We start from the raw sequence: 18557 nt of genomic DNA, 5'->3' as shown, positions 1-18557 counted from the left end.
TACTCCTATACCAACTACTAACGGCAGTAGATGACTATGGTAAGCCGAATGTATCATCAAATAAATTGTTGTCAATTATGATCATAACTTAATGCCATTGAGGAATGCATTTAAACTGATAATCCATTTTGAAAATTTCAAAAAGATGTATATGAAAACAATAAGACAATAATTTGATAAACCAGTGGGTTGATTTCTATATACACACAATTCAAATTCAATTAAAGCACATTGGTCAAAAAAGGAGGAAAAGTAACCTTCTTAGAAAAAAATTCTAAGGCTGATGAGATGAAAAGAAACTATTAAGACAAATAAATTATTAACAATATCTAAGGAAAGCAACTATGCTTTGCAGAAATTGGTCAGTAACACTATGGGTTGTACCTGCCATACAATAGCAGTGGTTTAGATAAATAGAATAGAATTATTAATATGTAATTAGTATTAAAATTTTATCATATTATCCACAACAATAGAAAGATATAAAACATGTTACGTTAGAGAAACATTATGGCACATATAGAAAAACGCCAAAATATTAAACAAATTTTGGCAACTATAATTTTTTTTATAGTTTTACTATCTTGCACATCCATATATTCAAAATAGACATCCAAATTCTAAAAGGGACTTTAGAACATCTATATAAAATAACAAAAACAACAATCATAAAAGGACTTAAGAAAAATCTTTTTGGCAGTATAAACAGCAGCTTCCACAATGACCATAGCTTTGATGGCCATAGTTGCTTCATCATAGTTTGGGAATGGGATTTTTCAGACTTACGAAAACAAATTTCTGACAAAATTAATTGCACTACATAATGCTCAGAAAATCTTCTTCGGTGGAAAATTGTACTAAAGATTAAGAAAATGGTTTTAAATATCATCTTGAGTTGAACAGATTCATACTGCCTGAAACCCTTTTGCGGCACAGTCTGGCAGCCACTGGAAATACAAATGTTCACCATGAGAAGAAATTTAAACTGAATCCAAACTAAAGCAAGAATGAAAATTATGCATTTGAGAAGGGTTTACACAAAAATAAAGAGGATGGCAAATGCACAAAAATTAATTAAAATTTCACATTTTCTTTGCTTGAAAATGAAAGAAATATTTCATTAAAATCTTTATCATGCCATTAATTGATGCCCAATTTTTATAAATGCCCTCATAGTTATCTGGAAAAACGCTTAGGTGCTCCCATACAACATAATCTACCAATAGGTAAAAAATGCTTCTTCAATTGCTCCACTTACTTTACTCCACTTCAATTACTTCAAATGTATTAGAGGACTGAATATAAGGCAACAAAAATCTAGCTATTCATAATATGAATATTGTGCGTCAGCTTCTGTTATTCTCTTGAATATTCTCCTACATGTGCCAGCTTAATAGCAATTATTGAGTACTCATTATAATAGTCATCTACATACACATACACACATTACTACTCAATATAAATGAAATCAATAACAAGTATCCTTTTAAATTAAAGGAACAAGAGTGTAGAAAATATTTTGCTGAGACTTACATGAGTTGTCCCTTGGATTTAGAGGTACATCAATGACAACTTGCAAAACTTTGATCCAAGCATCTCGATCTTCTACACTTGTGGATGAAAGATTGAAGGTCCTGTCAGGGGTTACTAAGGAAAATGGAAACCCTCCAACACCTCCGGGCCCACCTCCTGCAGGGCTAATACCCTGACTTCTGCCCTCACTCACTGAGTAGCCATCATCCTTCTCCCCCAGAAATATTTCTCCTTTTGGGCACGAGTCCTGTGGGTGTAAGGCAATTATATTAACTATGATATAAATATATAGCATAGATACTATGGGTCAACTTGGTTTGAAGGGCCCGGTTCCATTTCTGTAAATAATAAAAAATCCTTTGCCTTGGAAGCTCTTCAAAATAACTGGCATTCAATTTTTAGCATGAAAATTACATCCTAATTTGGTTATGGATATTTTTTTTGTATGCAATGAATGCAATATGGACCATTTACAACTTTAACTCCCAGACTATAGCCTTGTACTGTAAAAGAGGAAATTTGTGAGCCTCTGGCATGCATCACATTTTATGGTTTTCACCCTTTATTCTGTACCACACTATTCATTTTCCTTCCATCTTTGGTTCCTGTTTTACCCCTGTCCTCACTTCCTTTCTTAACATTCACTGAGACTTCCCTTCTCCATCACAATACCCAAATTTATAAGAGCTTCTTCTAAATTACCACTATCACCATTGATGATATTTCAGCCAATAGAAAAAATTTGTACACCGAAATCTTGTCACCGAGCAATTAAAATTCAAGACTGATAATCACATTGCTCAAGTCTCTGTGGCATTCAAATTTGAAGAACAGCAATAGCATTTGTATTATTAGGCACATTAATAATGACACTGCATAGCATATTTTTTACCACACCCAATGTTTATTATAATCTCAAGAAGGTTTTCAAAATATATGATTGTGAAATTTGCAATGTTTGGCCATGCACTAAACTACTACCAAATGAAACAATAATTATGAAATTTTACTTTAAGAAAGTGCTAAATATTGCCATTATTAAAAGTGGAATCATTCAATGTTTTTATCTTGTAGCTTATTGATTATTAATCGAGGACAGGCACCTTATTTCAAGGCTCAGAGAAGTGTTGTTTTTATTAGGGGAAATCAGTAAGAAACTTCTCTCATACACGAGGATTTATAGTAGATACGTCAAGGAGGGCTATTTCTTAACTCAGGTATAATATTAATTGCCAACTAAATCTTGTCTCATGCATAAGAGTTGCCTCCAGTAATTCCTAATCAGCTGGACAGCTCTGAGAAACTCACAACGGGCAACTAAAAGTATGCGGCTGTTTAGAATTCCACTTGAAATTCACTGATCCGAAGAGGAGAGAGATAAATGTAATGTGATTGAGCAGAAAGCTGGCATAATGGGATGAACAAAGTAGCTTGAAATTTTTAATGCAAAGGAACTTTAATGAAATAGTCCTAAAATATTTCCATACATGCAATTGAAATCACCTTGAACACAAGGCACAACCCACACCAAAAAGAAACTAAATGGCAAGTCAATAACCTTAATTGCCTATTTTATTAATAACATATTCAATAAATGGCGGTTTTTCTTTATTTGATTAAGTGCCCCCTTTCAGTGTAGGGGAAATCCCAACATCCATAAATTAATGTCAAAATTAATATTAAACACGATAAAATAATGCAACAATTTCAGAGGGTAAAAATCATTTGCCTCGACTGGAATTTGAACCCAGATCCTTAGATGTCCAACCGAGTTCTTCAGCCAGTTCAGCTGTCAAGGCGTCCTCTTAAACTCTAAAATTTTGGGGGCTTTAAAGGAACAAGATGTTGTGATGAAATAACATGCATACAATGTCACAGGCATTCGTAGCCGTGTGCGACATGCCACAGTCCACAAGGTTAAAGCCAACATTAAACACTAGGCTGTTTTCACCTTTGACAAATTCCAAGAAACTGTGGGAGATGCCGCAACAGTAACTTTTAACGGAGGCATCCGCTAATATGCATTTCAATGCAACAATTACAACAACAGTGGACAGTATAATAAAGTTAACAATTTTTGTAAGTTGCAATTTTAGTGTTTTTTGCAAGACCATACACGTATAGTGAAGAAGTAAAAATCTGCAAGACTCTTTGAGATACCCAAAACTGAGCTTTCACCGTGTGACTCAAATCAAAGAATCTCCAGTATTTGAATATTATTGACCTTATGATAAAACATGCTTATGTGTAATAGGTTTTCTTATGAAATGTTTTATGAAAAAAAAGTTCTGAAAAAAATGTACATAAAGCTAAGGCTATCTAAGGTATCTAGGTTATTTTAGTACCCACTATTCCACAGTATTCTTTGTCAATGATTTAGGTGCCAGCACCCTGCAACACCCTTTGAAACAAATAAGATATTATGAAAATTTTATGGAGTTTTTAACATTGAAGAGGACCAGAAAGGAAACATATTGAAAGAAATGGAATATTTATTAGTTTGGTTATATTGAGGGCAATGGTGAAAGTATCATCATAGAAATTTATTTCATTTTCTTCTCTTACCATTGGATCATCATGATACATTAATTTCCGGTTGTCAAGCGTAAACCAACGTTTCTTGTAGGAGTCAGAGGGACGTGGTCCTGTTTTCCAAAGCCAACCTTCACGAGCAAAATCCTTGGGTAACCATTTCACCAACTAATGTAATAACAAAAACAATACTTTTCAGTCTAAATTCAAACACAACATATTTGCTATATTGAAAGCATGGTAGAAATAAATGATGATTAAGTTTCATGAGGCCTAAAGCATTGATCATAACTAGGAATTCATCTTATTGTACACATTTATGAAACACAAATATGCATGATGGAGCAAAGAGAACATAGACTATCAACATATTCCCTTCCAGTGGCATAATAGTTTGATTCTGAATGGCAGGACTAGGATGTATATTATTTAATGTCCCCAAGCTTTCTCTGGGTTCCTATCCAAGAGGTTATTTAGAGAGTAATGATTATGGCTTGTAATGGAGCATTGGATGGTAAGCCTGAAAGCGTGAAGGGGGTTCTAGAGTAAATTGACTTGAATGAGGGTGTCCCTGGTGAAAGATCAATATTATTAGAAGACATCAATGGTCAGGCTAGTATTGGAAGAGATTCCTCTGAAGGAATAACAGGCCTATCGAATGAATGCCACCCCTGATTAAATAATGATCATAAAAACTTCAAGTGTGTGCATGAAAAAAATAACTATTTGTATGCAACACATGGCTTAAGCGGAACTCGATTCACTAGCGCACATGGCAAAGGGGTAGGTGTAGGAAAAGGATACATATGTCGGGCGGAATGAAGGAAAGAAGAAAGTATACAGAGCTGAGGAGATTTAAAGTTGTGCCAGGTATCAGGTAGTGTTTTCTTAGGAGATGCTACATTGAAACAGAAACACTCTGTTATTCAATGTTAGCAGTGAGAGGTTTTTTTTATTGTGAGGATATTAGCACAATACAGCTAACACCAAAAAACCACATAAATTATGCAGAACTAATTTTGTCACAAGGAAAGTTAATGATTCTTTCCAAAGGCAGTGAAAGCCAATCAAATAACTTACCTCCTCTTCTGACTCAGCCGGATATGCAATCTGCATTCTTCTCAAGCGCATGCCTCGAATGGCTGTGTACCAATCAACAGCAACTTTAGGATCCTCATGGTACAAAAAAAAGTGTCTGGTGGTGGCAGATGATATTTGATATGGTGCAGGATTGCCGATACTTGTCGTGCTAGATCGAGAACTTTTGCCAGTCTCATTTGACCCTCCTGATGATGTATCGCTCATGTAGCTGATTTGAAAAGAGTTTGGATTGGAAATCTTGATTGGTGCAAATGATATGCTGATCTCAGATATCCTCAGAGTTGTTTTTGGTTCCTTTTTCTAAGAGAAACAAAAGCATACGAAGGATGACAATTTCAATGCACAGAAGAGCCTCAAAAACAGGAAAGTTAATCTTCAGAGTTATTTATTTGCCAACATAAATTATCAAAATACAGCTACAACAAGGAAATTACTCTAGAAACAAGTGAAAAATCAATTTTTTTCTCATGACCGTTCAGATAAAATTACAAAGAAGATATTCTTTAAAAAAACTTCTAAAATTGCTTTAAAACTGCTTTTGACTTTTGTGACAAAATCTATTCCACGTAAATTCTAGCATATTTATAAAAAATCACCTTCTCCATTGCCTAAGCAGTGTTTCTCCTTTCTGATGGGATTTTTTCCCCAAGATTAATTTAGCATGACTAAATACAAGGGTAAGAAAGAAAGAGAAATTTCTTGCCTTCAAGTAGACTTATAACACAGAGAACTGAGAGAGGCTCAGTGAACATCCCTATACTACCCATCCAAGAATTGAATTATCCATAAATTTCGATATTCCATTAAGTTCTTTACCACTCCATTTGCACAGGAAATTTTATTGGGGACTGAGAAAGTGTTACTACACCCATTACTAGAAACAATTACTATATGATGCCATGCTAACCAAGTCGAATTTACCACTTAAGGCTGACTCTTTCTTAGGGCACAAATCAATGAGTTTGAGGGATGTTTAATATCCTAAACATAATATATATCCTATCAAAACATAAAATGACTGAATATGACATAAAATGCAAAATTCCAATTAACTTAATGTAGGCTGAAATGTTAGTGTTTTATGAATGAAAATCGCGAAAAAGGAACTTTTTTCCTAATCATGCATCATTCTGAAGCTGCTCTTAATTATGATTAATACTTAAGCATAAATTATAAGGTAACATAAACAAGAATTTCAACATGTAGAGATAAAAGAAAAGGGGAAAAAGGCAGACCCATACTATTTTTTTGTGCATCATTCCTACATCAGTATTACCTGTTTGACAAAGTATTTAATGGTATCCTCCATCTCATTCAGAACAAACCGCCGAGGCTTGTAACGTGAATCTGATTTTCCTCTTTTCCACAAGATTCCTTCCATTGTGCCAAGAAGATAAACTGGGGGTGGTTTCTCAGGGTGACAGAATTCCTCTCTTTCATACTTTGCTCGAATCCACTGCTCTAATAGTGTACTATAAAGCAATTTTTATTTGGAAGCACAAGACAATGTATGTTAAGAAGGCATTGACACATGAAGACAGAGATAAATACGTACGACATTCAAAACAAATACACAAAGACAGCAAACACATTAGTGGGCATCATTAATGACATTGATAACAACTGTCATGCGAAGGTTATCGTTAATTACATACTGTGGATCGCATGCGCTTGGTCTTCTATAAAATGCAGGTACGCTCAATTCATAGTGAGCAGCAGCTGCAAGATTACCGATACTGGATATTTTCTCAACCTAAAATAATATTACACATAAAATCAACTATAGAATATAAAACAGGGGCGAAGGTACTATACCTTCGTATACGTATACGACTTGAAATACATGTTTTTCAACTTAGAAATCAGTCAATACTATAAACTTTTGTCCTTAAATCCTAGCCGACCTTACCTGTGAGTCTTCCCATCGGTCAAGTTTTAAATGCTTCACTTTTGATACATGGGCTCCTAGTCCTCTGTGCACTCCCGCACATCTCGTACAGATAAATATTCCAATGTTATAAGAAGCCCATTCCGGATCTGCAAATTTAAGCCGGGGATGAATAACTCAATATGGAATGCACAAAAACAACACTTGAGTGACTCGACATCAAATTAAAACGTCGATGCAACTTATATTACTCTTAATGCTATTGGCCTATCTCGATGGGTTGTACACCAACTAAGTGGAACACTTCATACCACCAAGAAAGAAAATTGTCGATACAAACTAAAAACTTAATTCCATATATGAAACTACTCCCGTATAAATAATTAAGGATTGGAACTAACTCCTTATGTGAGAGAATGACAGTTACTGTTACCTTACGCGCTCTTTAAATTTGGCGATAACATTTTCTCATTGTCATGTATTTGAATTACCTGGACTTCTACAGTCAGCGCAGATATTATTTCCAATGTTTTTGACAAGCCCTAAAAGAATTTTCTCGTTTCTATCAGCCATGTTCTTGTGAATATTCTGGGAAGTAACAGGAAAGTACGCGACAGCTGAAAGGAGCTTGACAGTTTCATTTCCTTCACGTATAACCTTTTCTCGGAATTCAACTGTTCAGAGTGGTTTGAATTCGGAAAAGGCGCTTCATAGATGTCACCAATGCAGCGGAAAACACAAACAACGAATTTTACTGCTTCGGCCGTGTGCGACATTAAATCTGTTTATTATATTATATCAATAAAAAATAAGGCGCAGGCATCGAAATGAAGAAACGCGATAGCAGTGACTCTTCCGGTTCGGACGATATTGATCTGGATGAAATCGCCAAAATGATAGATGTAAGTATTTCACGTTAAAGAGCAATATAATGTTTTGCCTAAGAATGATTGAGTCCCTTCTAATTCACTGCCTCGCATTCCACTTCAGCCTTTGGACGACCTAGAAAAAAATTTGTTCAATGTGAAGCCACCGACAAATGCTAATCGGACAGCTCGGATTTTATCACCCAAGAAGGCAAGCCACCTCATCTCTATTTTTGTGGTTATTACTTGTCCGTAGATTTAGGTGTTAATTTTAAATACTTCAAGTATTGATCAGCCCACATGTGTTATCCCAGGTGGTATATGAAGTGCTGCAAAAGTGGGATTTTTTAGTATCTTCGTCCTTGGTTTAGTGCTGCTCGATGTGTTTGAGTAACCAAGTTTATGTTTAACTACGTTTGTTTTTGTAGGTATTTAACATCTTAACTTAACTTTGATATACAATTAGATTATTCTGATTTCTGAAGAAACCGGCTATCAATGTTTGAACTTCCACTGCTACTTCGTTAAAACTTTCTTTATCCAACCCTGTAAATTGATATCACAAAACCTCGGAGCACATATTCTTTCAAACATATGACACTTCTGAAATGCGCCTTTCATCTCCGCCCGATTGAGGTACTTATTATTCAGTACCTCCAAGTACCTGTAGTTGACAACCATATTTTTACACTATTTGTCACGAAAGTCATAGTTTATAACACAAATTAACTGTATCCAATGTTATGTCATTTCAGGAAATTTTTCTTGGAGATAAATTAGAGGAAAGAGTGGACGATGAAGGAGAAGTGCTGACATCATTTTCATCCAACAATGGCCAAGCGAAATCAGAAAGCTTGGGCAAATCTTGGACCAAGGATTTGGAAAAGGGAAACATTGTTGATAGTGGTGGTAAATTCAATTTATCTGCCAGAGCAAGGAGGCGAAATGCTAAACTTGGCAGTGGGGCAGAAAGTGCAATAGATGGTGAATTTCTGGCAAGTTCTAATTTAGAGACTGGCTTATGGAGTGGTGATGATCTTTGGAAGCTGAATGGAAAGACAGTTTTGAACCCACCTAAGTCGACTAAGACATCTTTGAACCCTGACGTGTTATCACCTCGTAGAGATTCAAAGGGACTAACCACCACCTCACCTATTGGTACACAGGCAAAAGCAGACAACAAACCCGGAAAGTTTGATTGGCTTGGTTTACTTGATGATGAAAGTGATGAAGAAAAGGGTGAAAGTACAGGGTATAAAAATCAAAAAGTCGCAACAAGTATCATTTCCAGTGCACCTAAGGAAATGCATCCTCTTGATAGGTTGGGAATACCTCAAATCAACTTGTCAAGTGTTGATCAAGATCACTTAAAGGTTGAGAAAGTACCGTTGAGTGCATCCAAGGAAACCAAGGCACGTGAATCAATTTTGAATGTTGCAGAGCCTAATGTGAATTTGAGCAAAGGTTCCTTAAGTGAGAATGTGAGTTCAAAAAAGGGAGGTTCAAAGAGCTCAGAATCCGAACACCTTGGTTTTAAAAATAGTGAATCAGTAATTGCAAGACCAGATGTGACGTCCAAAACTCGAGGTAAGTCTGCAAACATTTCCAAGGTTTTGATGGATGATGACTATGACGATTTAGTCAATTTTGGCCAGCCCATTGAGGGAGGAGTAAGGGTCAAGTTAAAGGGTACATCTGGTGAAGAGGATGAGAAGAAGGAAAAGCGTTCTGAAACAACAGTCAACCCCAGGAGGAGGAGTCTTTTGGAGGATGATGAAAGGTCAGCACAAAGCTATACCCCAACCTTTTTGGGTGGTTCTCCAGAAAGACCCGGTCGAAGGAGGAGGAAAAGGGAGGGTGCAGAGGGACTGCCTTCTAGATCTGCCATCAATCCAGATTTTGACCCCCTGGGACTGTTCTCGGTCGATGATAATTCTTCCAAAGTGGAGGACCCTTCAAAGAGTAAAGCATTACTCCCAGATTGGTTGACGGGCTCAAGTAAAAAGTTGGATGTGGGGAAGGAAGCTGTCAGCCTTAGTACTCCTGTGAAGGAAGTTGACGGGCATGGGGGTTTGAAGGAGGAGGAGGTGCATAAGGATTCAGAGTCACCAAGGGGGTCTTATGGTGACCGTTCCAAAGAAGTTGATTCTCAATTGTCCAAGCATTCTGCAGAAGCATTATCTGAAGCTGGGCAAAAGACTCGGGGTGCTCCAGATTCAAGTGAATTTATCACAAAAGTTGCAACTGAAAGCCGTCATGAAAATATCAGAGAAGATGATGATGGACCATCATATTCAGGTGCATCACGTGGTAAAGATGATGAAAAGTCATCAAAAAATGAATCAGATAAGTCCCGTAATGAAAGTCCTGCCCATGCAACATCGATTGTATACAAAAAAGAAAGTGCTGTTATTTCAGAAACAGATGAGGTATCTTTAAAGGTTAAGGAAAAATTTCCCGCTGGGGGAATGGGAATGAAAGATGGTGAAAAGGCCAATAAAAAACAACACCATAAAACGTCATTCAACAAATCTAAAGTAAAGAAAAAGCATCTTTTGAGGGATAGGGTGAGTAATGGGGATGCTGACTTATCATCGCCATCAGAGAGGACTGACTCCAAGAGCGAGAATATAAAGCAACTGGCATTGTTGGAGAGGCAGTACAGGAGGAAAGTGAGGGAGTTGGAAGAGCAAGCTGGCAGGATGGAGCAACTGGAGGAGGAACTGGGAAAAATGAGATACCTGGAAGGTGAGGTGGAGCATTTGAAGGCAGTGGTGCATGTTGTAGAACTAGAGAAGTCTGCTGCAGAGGCACTGGTTGAAAGTCTGCAGGCGAGACATTCAGAGCAGCTGAATAGACTGGAAGATGTTCATAGGTAAGTTAACTCAACCTTACTAAGTTTTTAGTCAACTAACCACTTGACTTGTTACCTGTTTTGCTAATCAGATGTATTCATTTTAGATACCAGGTAGTATCTTTTGTGTTTTCAGCATTATAGTTTACACTGGAGTGTAGCACATCAAAATTCATCGAATATAGTTTTATTAAGTTTTAGTCTTTGGCATTGTTCTTCTCATGAGTGCTCTGTTCCTTTGCATATGATTCATTATTGTGGTTTAATGATTAAGTGTATAGAGCTGAATGAAATTTAATGCAACAATTTCAGAGTGTAAAAATCATTTGCCTTGACTGGGATTCGAACCCAAGTCCCTCAATATCCGGTTGAGTGCTTTTGCCAGTTAAGCTATCAAGGCATCCTCTTAAACTCTGAAATTTTGTAGCGGCATCTCCCGCAGTTTCTTTGGAAGCTGAATGAAAGTAAATATGTGAGGTTTAGACATTAGAGAGCTCAGGATGAGAAAATATTTTTTGAGTTACCAAGGATGGAAATTGCTTAAGAAAAAACATATTTGTTGTGTTTTTACATTTTATAGGAAAGATAAGGAATGAATTTATCAAGCAACAATGAAGTCCTGATTAGGTGGGCTATTTTTTTTACTACTTTTAAAGAGTACTTCTACATAGCATGTAAAAATGGAGCATGAATTTACTGAAAATAATTAGTCATCCTGTAATCCATTTACCCATTTGATAGAATCATAGGATAGTAGCTAGTGGATCATTACAGATCAAAGGTCGATTTTCCCCAAAAATTAAGACTTAAAACTCTTTGTTTTCCATGTTTCTACAACAATGGTATACACAAGTATCACTTTCATAGCATTTAATCATTTTCATAGTTACATCCTTTAATATTGCCTGAAAAACACATCCTTTTTCTTTTTTTATCTCACACAAAGTTCTTTCTGCCATCGCCACCTTCAACATCTCCGTGCCTCTTGATATGTTATAGCTTTTTTGAAGATTAATTTCTCATCCTTCTGTTGTCTTTATCTTATATTTAAGGCTAGTATTCATTGCTGTGACAGTTTGTACTGCTAGCTAAAGCTTACGTGTTTTATAATCGATGATCGATGGTTTCAGGCGTTATTTTATGGAATCGGTTCATTCTTAAGCGGATAAAATAATACTTTGTAATTCCACAGATTTATTTCACAACCTGAAGATGACGTTGTACGTCGAAACCCGGGTCGTGTGTTTGTGAAATAAATCTGTGGAATTACAAAGTATTATTTTATCCGCTTACGTGTTTTCTAAAGTTGGACCTGAAATTAAATGTTGAACAATCTAACCCCTGCTTCACAAGGGTCAAAATTTGAAATGCTATAAGAAAATTTCAAGTGCCATGTGAAGTTAATGCTTTTGAAATGTTTTCTTTTATGCATTAATTTCTTCTATTTATGGATTTACTTAGGGAATATCTCTATAAATTTGAAAATTTTGGGAATAATTTTCATTTCCATAATGAAGAAATAAATAATTTTGCTTGTAGCATTAAGTGTCACTTCTTTGTGCCTATACTTAGCTTGAATACCTACCTTTTTTTTCTTTTAAACATAATGTTTGACTTAACAAGTTCATAGATGTTGTAGCAAATTGGTTTCCAACAGCTTAAAATTCTTGATAGGAAGGGAAAATTAACACTTCATTTCCGCGTTAACATATATTTTACACAATCATGGTTCCATTACAGTGTAACATCATCAGCATCTGATGATGTTACACAATATGTAATGAATCCATGGTCATGTGAAATATATTTTATGTGGAAGCTTTATTTTCCTTTCTCCCTAATAATCAAGGGATTTCACACAGTCAAGTTAACAGCATTTTCTCTTGGAATGATAAAAACGCTTCGTATATATACTTGTATTAGTTAGCCCTTGAAAAATTTGTTTCTTCTTCCTGTTCAAATGTCATCAATAGTTCCATGATAGTTATTTTATGATTAATTCTCAAAACGTGGATGACAAGTTTTATCTGACTTGACAGATGTCACCATTAGTTTTCCACTGAATAATTACTGTATGATGGTCTTACTCTTTTGAAAGTGTATCAACACAAACCTTTCTTCAAGACAAAGTTCTTAATTCAGTAGATGAAATGTATTCTTTTTCATAATTCTGGCTAGTTTAATCTTTTTTCGAAATGTTGTCAATTGTATCAGAAACCAGCAATAATTGTATATAACTGTTAATTCTTAGGAATGAAAGTAGATAAACTATGCTATGTAAACCTTGTCATTTAGATGAGAATGCCCATTTTACTTTCCAGCCAAAGTAATTTTTATAAAACTTTTACCCACTTACATCATAATTGAAATAAAGGAGGAACTACAGTCACATCAAGGTAGATTTGCAATATAATGGTCAAACTATAGTATAGGTATAAGGTAATGAAATTACCTATGACAATGCATTGAATGTTTGATTTTATATATAACTGATTGGGTTAATGTTAGTCAATTAGCAATCACATTATTTTCTCTCTCATTTATGCTCAGGAATGAAGTTGAGACACTTAGAAAAGCACTTCTTCGCGAGGAAAAAAGGGGAGCAGAGGAAGTAAAGAGATTGGTAGAAGACCACAGGAAGACATTAGATAGACTGATGGTAAACATGTGGCATCATTGAAATTCTAAAAAGTTTCTGGTGAAAGATATACTACCTTGATCAAAAATTTCCCGGAATTTATTCAGAAAATTAAAAATACAAGTTTATTCATCTAAATCTATATTGTCCCCTTCAAAGTAATCCCCATCGACTGCAACACACTTATGCCAGCGCTTGATCCAATCCTCGAAACATTTTTTATATTCGGTTTTCGGTATGTCCATCAGTGCTTCCTGCGATTTTTCCATTACTTCCTCTCGGCTGCTAAAACGCGTTCCCCGTAATGGTTTTTTAACTCGATTGAACAGAAAGAAGTCACAGGGAGCCAAATCAGGTGAATTCGGTGGCTGTTGGATGGTATTTGTTGCATTTTTCGTCAAAAAATTACGAATAATGATAGCACTGTGCGACGGTGCGTTATCATGGTGCAAAATCCACGAGTTTTCTGCCCACATTTCTGGTCTCTTTCGGCGAATTGCTTCACGCAAACGTCTCATAACGCCCAAATAATACTCTTTGTTTACTGTCTGGCCTTCTGGCAAAAATTCATGATGCACTACACCGTTGTAATCCATGAAAACCGTCAGCATTGCCTTCTTTTTTGACTGAAAACGACGTGGTTTTTTTGGTCTCGGCTCATTTGGTGAACGCCATTCACTTGCCTGATGTCTGGATTGCGTGTCGTACTCATAAACCCACGTCTCGTCTCCAGTAATGATCCTTTTGATGAATGTGGGATCGGATTCAGCCTCGCAAATCATGTCTTTTGCGACGTCAACACGGTCTCTTTTTTGCATGAAATTGAGGTCTTTTGGCACCAACTTTGCTGCTACACGACGGAAACCCAAATCATTAACCACAATGTCTTGGGCGGATCCATAGGCAATGTTCAAGTCCTCCGCTATTTCTCTGATGGTTAATTTGCGGTTATTGACCAACATTTCTTTTACTTTATCAATTTTTTCACCGACTTTCGATGTCGATGGTCTGCCACTGCGTTCATCATCTTCGATTGACTCACGACCACTTCTGAACCGCTCGTGCCACTGGTAAACGACCGTTTTTTTTAGAGAATCGTTGCCGAAACACTTTTCCAACATTTCCAACGTCCGTGCGCCACTAAATCCGTTTTTTACGCAAAATTTAATACAAGTTCGTTGTTGCAAATTTAAATCCATTTCTGAAATTGTAAAAAATCGCCAACACACACAGAGATAGATGTACTCTTGGCTACGTAACTTTTGCAAATGTCAAGTTATGACACTAAGATTTAAAGGGAATATCAACAACAGATGTACCAATTTAACAAAAAAAACAGAACTCAAATCGGAACGATGGGAGCGCCACACGGTGGTTATTCCGGGAACTTTTTGATCAAGGTAGTATATGTGGAGATTATTTTCAAGAAGTGAAACCCTTTCTTATGTAGTCTGTTACAAACGTTATAACTAATTGGCATTTATATAATATGAACTTTTTTATCCTAATGTAGTAGCCATGCTTCCAGCCAAATCTCCCTCACAAATGCTATGAATGAGCCCATAAAAATTCTTTCTTCCATGCTTTCCTCAACCCATTATGAAGGTGGTTCAAATGGGTTATTAAATATTCCCACTGGCTTGTCTGATTTAATTATGTCTTTACTAATTTGAACTGCTTGCACCTAAGATCTCCTCAATTTTGTGACAAACCTACCAATTTTGTGACCTAAACCCAGGCAATTGTCTCTTAGTAGAGACGAATATGTTTAATCTCATTTCTAAAAATTTCTAAGTGCTTTTATGCAATAATATATCCTGTATTATAAACCTCTAATGGATGCATTTTCTCAAATATCCTTTTTTAAGTTCATCATCATCAGTATTTCAATCCTAGGATTGGTTTACTGCAGCCCTCTATTCTACTCTATTTAATGTTAATGCCCTCAATCCTTGATGCCCCCTCAGTTTTAGGTCCTTCTTAATTTGTCCAATGTACATGTCTCTTGGTCTTCCCTGTGCAATCTTCTCTTCTATTTTTCCTTCTATTATATTCCTAATCAATCCATTGTGCCTCTATGAGTGTTCAATCCATCTATTTCTTCTTTGTCGTAGAGTTCTCCATATCCTATCCTCTTCTGCTCTTCTATATACTTCCTCGTTCGTTACTTTGCCTGGCTATTTAATCTTCAGCATTCTCCTCCAGCACCACGTTTCAAAGGCTTCTAATCTTTGCTGGTCCTTCTATCCTTTGCTGGAACTTTTTAAGTCTTATCATGTAATTTACAATACTATTGTTTTGCGTATTTTTATGTGGACTGAATGATGATCCAATTCTGCATCCATGCCGGGGTAATCATTAATTGATGTTGCAGTTCAAAAATATATGTCTAAGCATAATGTACAAATTGAGTAGCTTCAGGTGTGGTGTGGTGGAAGTTGTACGCAATGAATAACTGATCTTAGCACTTTTCCACTTGATAAATTTTAATAAACAAACGCATGATGAAAAATTTATCGAGTAGAAAATTGCTACGATCAGTTATTCATTAAGCATAATGTAATCTAAATGATATCTACATCCTTGTATCTCTTTCTTTTTCCCCATATGCCTATAGCTTTTATGACATTTATAATTTTGAAAAGTGTTGCTTTAGTTATAATTAAACCATTCCTTCCTCAAAACTCTGGTTTTTTCACCGTGGTCATTTTATGTCCCCAAAACCCCATCACTCCTATCTCTCCCCCTGTGTCTACCAATGCATTTCAATCCCTAATTAGTGTATTGTATAGTATCAACTGTTCCCTTTACGTGTATATAATCTACCCCGTTTCAATCTCCCCTTGTACAGCCCTACCTTGATAGAATTTCCTTTCTCTGTCTCATGCTTGATTTTTTTTATCTTCCCTGTTTTCAATATTGTCCTGACATACCATGTCACTATTCAGTTGTATTTTTGTCTTCTCAATGGCAGCTGATGTAAAATGGGTATAGCAGGAGAAAATTTACTTCTTTAATTTTGATTAGAATATGTGACCTAAGTTTGTTAAAGTATTATTTTTCTCATTACTAAACCTTAGAAATATTCATGGCTGATTTTAATGACAAATTTTGAAAAATTTTGATAATTAAACATGAAACAAACGTTCACATCAAATTATTCACGAGAAAATAGGAGACATTGTGACACAATTATTTGAAGTTGAAATCAGTGTTGTCACCTAAATTCTGGCAGATGATATTTCACTAGAATAATAATTAAACGTTTGCCTTTTTATTTCAGGATGCCAATATAAAACTAGAGGAGGAATTCAGGACAAGAATGCTAGAGGCAAGACGTGACTGGGGCAGAGATGTTGAAGCTATGAGGGTGGCTTATCAACAGTCAAACAGTGCTGCCATCACAAATGCTTCCTTGGCAGTGCTTACAGGTACATTAAATCTTAAGTGTGCTGTTTAATTGGTTCGTGCAAAGGCTTTCATAAAAGTAACTAATTTTTAGGAATAAATAATGAACATCGTTGGCAAGTAGTTAGCATGGTGAACATTTGAGAAAACAACAAAATTAAAGGTATTTATTGGGATGTTGAAGTGCTTTCATATTACATGATTACTCTTGGCACTGCAACTAATGATCTCTATTCTTGGCCAGAATTTTTATCTATTTTTAAGAGGCACATTTCAATTTGCTCTTATGCATGTATGTATTTCATGAATGAAAATCGCAGTTATCCTCTTTCCCTTTTCCCAAGAACTTCTTTTTTCTATGTATTGTCGATAAAATCATTGTATCTCATTGTATGCCCAATAAGCTTTACCTTCTCATCTTCTATTCCCTGGATCAGTTATCAGATATCATTCTGAGCTGGGAATATGTTGTAACTTTCAAATGTCCCGTTGTTATTCCAGGCCAAAGTTTTGGAGCTGAGATCAAGGATAAGAGTGAAGATGACATTAAAGATGAGTCATCTGCCAAAGCATTATCTCAGTGCCCTCAGGAAGTCAAAGATTTGAGTCAAACAGTAGAGAGAGTGGAATCCATTCTGACCCAAGCACTAGAAGTCATGCTGCCTAAAGCAAAACCACAGATGGAAGAAGTTACAGCCCATGAAACAGAGGCACAAGTGAAAGGTAATGGCCATATCGTTGGCAGTATGAGGAAACATCAGAGTAAGTCATTCAGGACCAAAGGGAGGCAAAGATTTGGCACTGCTCGGAATGATATTAAGAAGACTAAATACAAGGTTGTTGGGAAGGAGAAACCATGTGACCGAAGTGAAAGTTCAGAAGAGGAGGATGGGAGTGTGAGACAACACAGTCGTGGTGGCGTCGATAGTAGTGATGATGCGCAGAAATTCAAAGGAGTTTGTAGGAATGGTGCTGGTGACAATATTAGGTGTCGTGCTGTATCAAAGGAGCAGATAGGTGAACGAAAAAAGAATGGGTTTTGTGGTGACTGCAAATGGTGTCATGGCTATGCCAAGGATCTTGAGTGGCATCTTCGTAGAAGTATTAGTGTCCAAGATTCCCATGCAAATTGGGACAAGTATAACAAAGAGGGCCATGACATTGGATTTCGTGCTAGAGTTGGTGGTGAACATTGGAGAAATAGGAAGAGAATGTTTGCATGGGTGAGTGTGTTTGGAATTTTTGTTGATATTATATGCCCAGAGATTGTGGCCAATTCCACAAATCTACTTGTAGCATAGTTGAATTTCAGTCAGTGTAAAGCATGTGAGTTAATGGAATGGGATGGTAGTCCCTGTCAAGTTGTCACTTTTAGGGATGAGCCTGGAATGCAGCTCACACTCAAATTCACTCTTCAGATAAACCTCCCACGTCTTCTTCTTTCTTCATTAGCATGTCTCCCATTTTATATTGCATGCATCACATGCTGTTTCATACTCAGTAGTTTCCACATTCACTCTCTCTTTCCAAAAATTTATTCTTATCCTTAATAAGCTCTTTTCTGCTATCCAGCATATCTCCAAAGGTGCTCAATAAGATTGTCTCATCTTTCTTTCAGTGTTATTGTTGATCTTCTTTCCACCCCACTTTCCATAGACCTTTTTCTTGCTATTTGATCCATCCACTCAAAATTCGCTATTCTCCCATTGCGCAAATTTTTAAATGCTCTCAATCTTC

At 36.2% G+C, this 18557-nt stretch overlaps 2 protein-coding genes across 2 annotated transcripts; one reads left to right on the top strand and one right to left on the bottom strand.

The window, feature by feature from the left end:
* Positions 1-660: 660 nt before the first annotated feature.
* LOC139700910 (arf-GAP with dual PH domain-containing protein 1) lies at positions 661-7687 on the bottom strand. The gene is made up of 8 exons (XM_071599367.1): positions 7546-7687; positions 7076-7203; positions 6822-6919; positions 6443-6638; positions 5146-5466; positions 4099-4233; positions 1534-1780; positions 661-947 (listed from the first exon to the last, which is right to left on the bottom strand). The coding sequence occupies exons 1-8, from the start codon at positions 7625-7627 to the stop codon at positions 886-888; spliced, it is 1269 nt and encodes a 422-aa protein (XP_071455468.1). The 5' UTR covers positions 7628-7687; the 3' UTR covers positions 661-885.
* Positions 7688-7881: 194 nt separating this feature from the next.
* On the top strand, positions 7882-17720 carry LOC139697329 (uncharacterized). The gene is made up of 6 exons (XM_071596011.1): positions 7882-7956; positions 8676-10795; positions 13325-13433; positions 16696-16843; positions 17322-17582; positions 17689-17720. The coding sequence occupies exons 1-6, from the start codon at positions 7882-7884 to the stop codon at positions 17718-17720; spliced, it is 2745 nt and encodes a 914-aa protein (XP_071452112.1).
* The last annotated feature ends 837 nt before the right edge of the window (positions 17721-18557 follow it).

Source organism: Hetaerina americana, unplaced genomic scaffold (genome assembly GCF_022747635.1).
Source record: "Hetaerina americana unplaced genomic scaffold, ioHetAmer1.1.p SCAF_1, whole genome shotgun sequence".
Taxonomy (NCBI): Eukaryota; Metazoa; Arthropoda; class Insecta; order Odonata; family Calopterygidae; genus Hetaerina; species Hetaerina americana.
Note: the sequence above shows the minus strand (reverse complement) of the source record. Positions and strands in the feature narration are given on the sequence as shown.

What these genes read in the sequence shown, in the direction of transcription:
- LOC139700910 (XM_071599367.1), bottom strand. Translation starts at nt 7,627, where the DNA reads ATGGCTGATAGAAACGAGAAAATTCTTTTAGGGCTTGTCAAAAACATT. An exon ending in CGCTGACTGTAGAAGTCCAG is followed by an intron (nt 7,204 to 7,545) that starts GTAATTCAAATA and finishes TTAAATTTGCAG; the next exon opens with ATCCGGAATGGGCTTCTTAT. An exon ending in AAATCCAAGGGACAACTCAT is followed by an intron (nt 948 to 1,533) that starts GTAAGTCTCAGC and finishes TTGTATTTCCAG; the next exon opens with TGGCTGCCAGACTGTGCCGC.
- LOC139697329 (XM_071596011.1), top strand. Translation starts at nt 7,882, where the DNA reads ATGAAGAAACGCGATAGCAGTGACTCTTCCGGTTCGGACGATATTGAT. An exon ending in AGACTGGAAGATGTTCATAG is followed by an intron (nt 10,796 to 13,324) that starts GTAAGTTAACTC and finishes ATTTATGCTCAG; the next exon opens with GAATGAAGTTGAGACACTTA. An exon ending in CAGTATGAGGAAACATCAGA is followed by an intron (nt 17,583 to 17,688) that starts GTAAGTCATTCA and finishes ATGTGACCGAAG; the next exon opens with TGAAAGTTCAGAAGAGGAGG.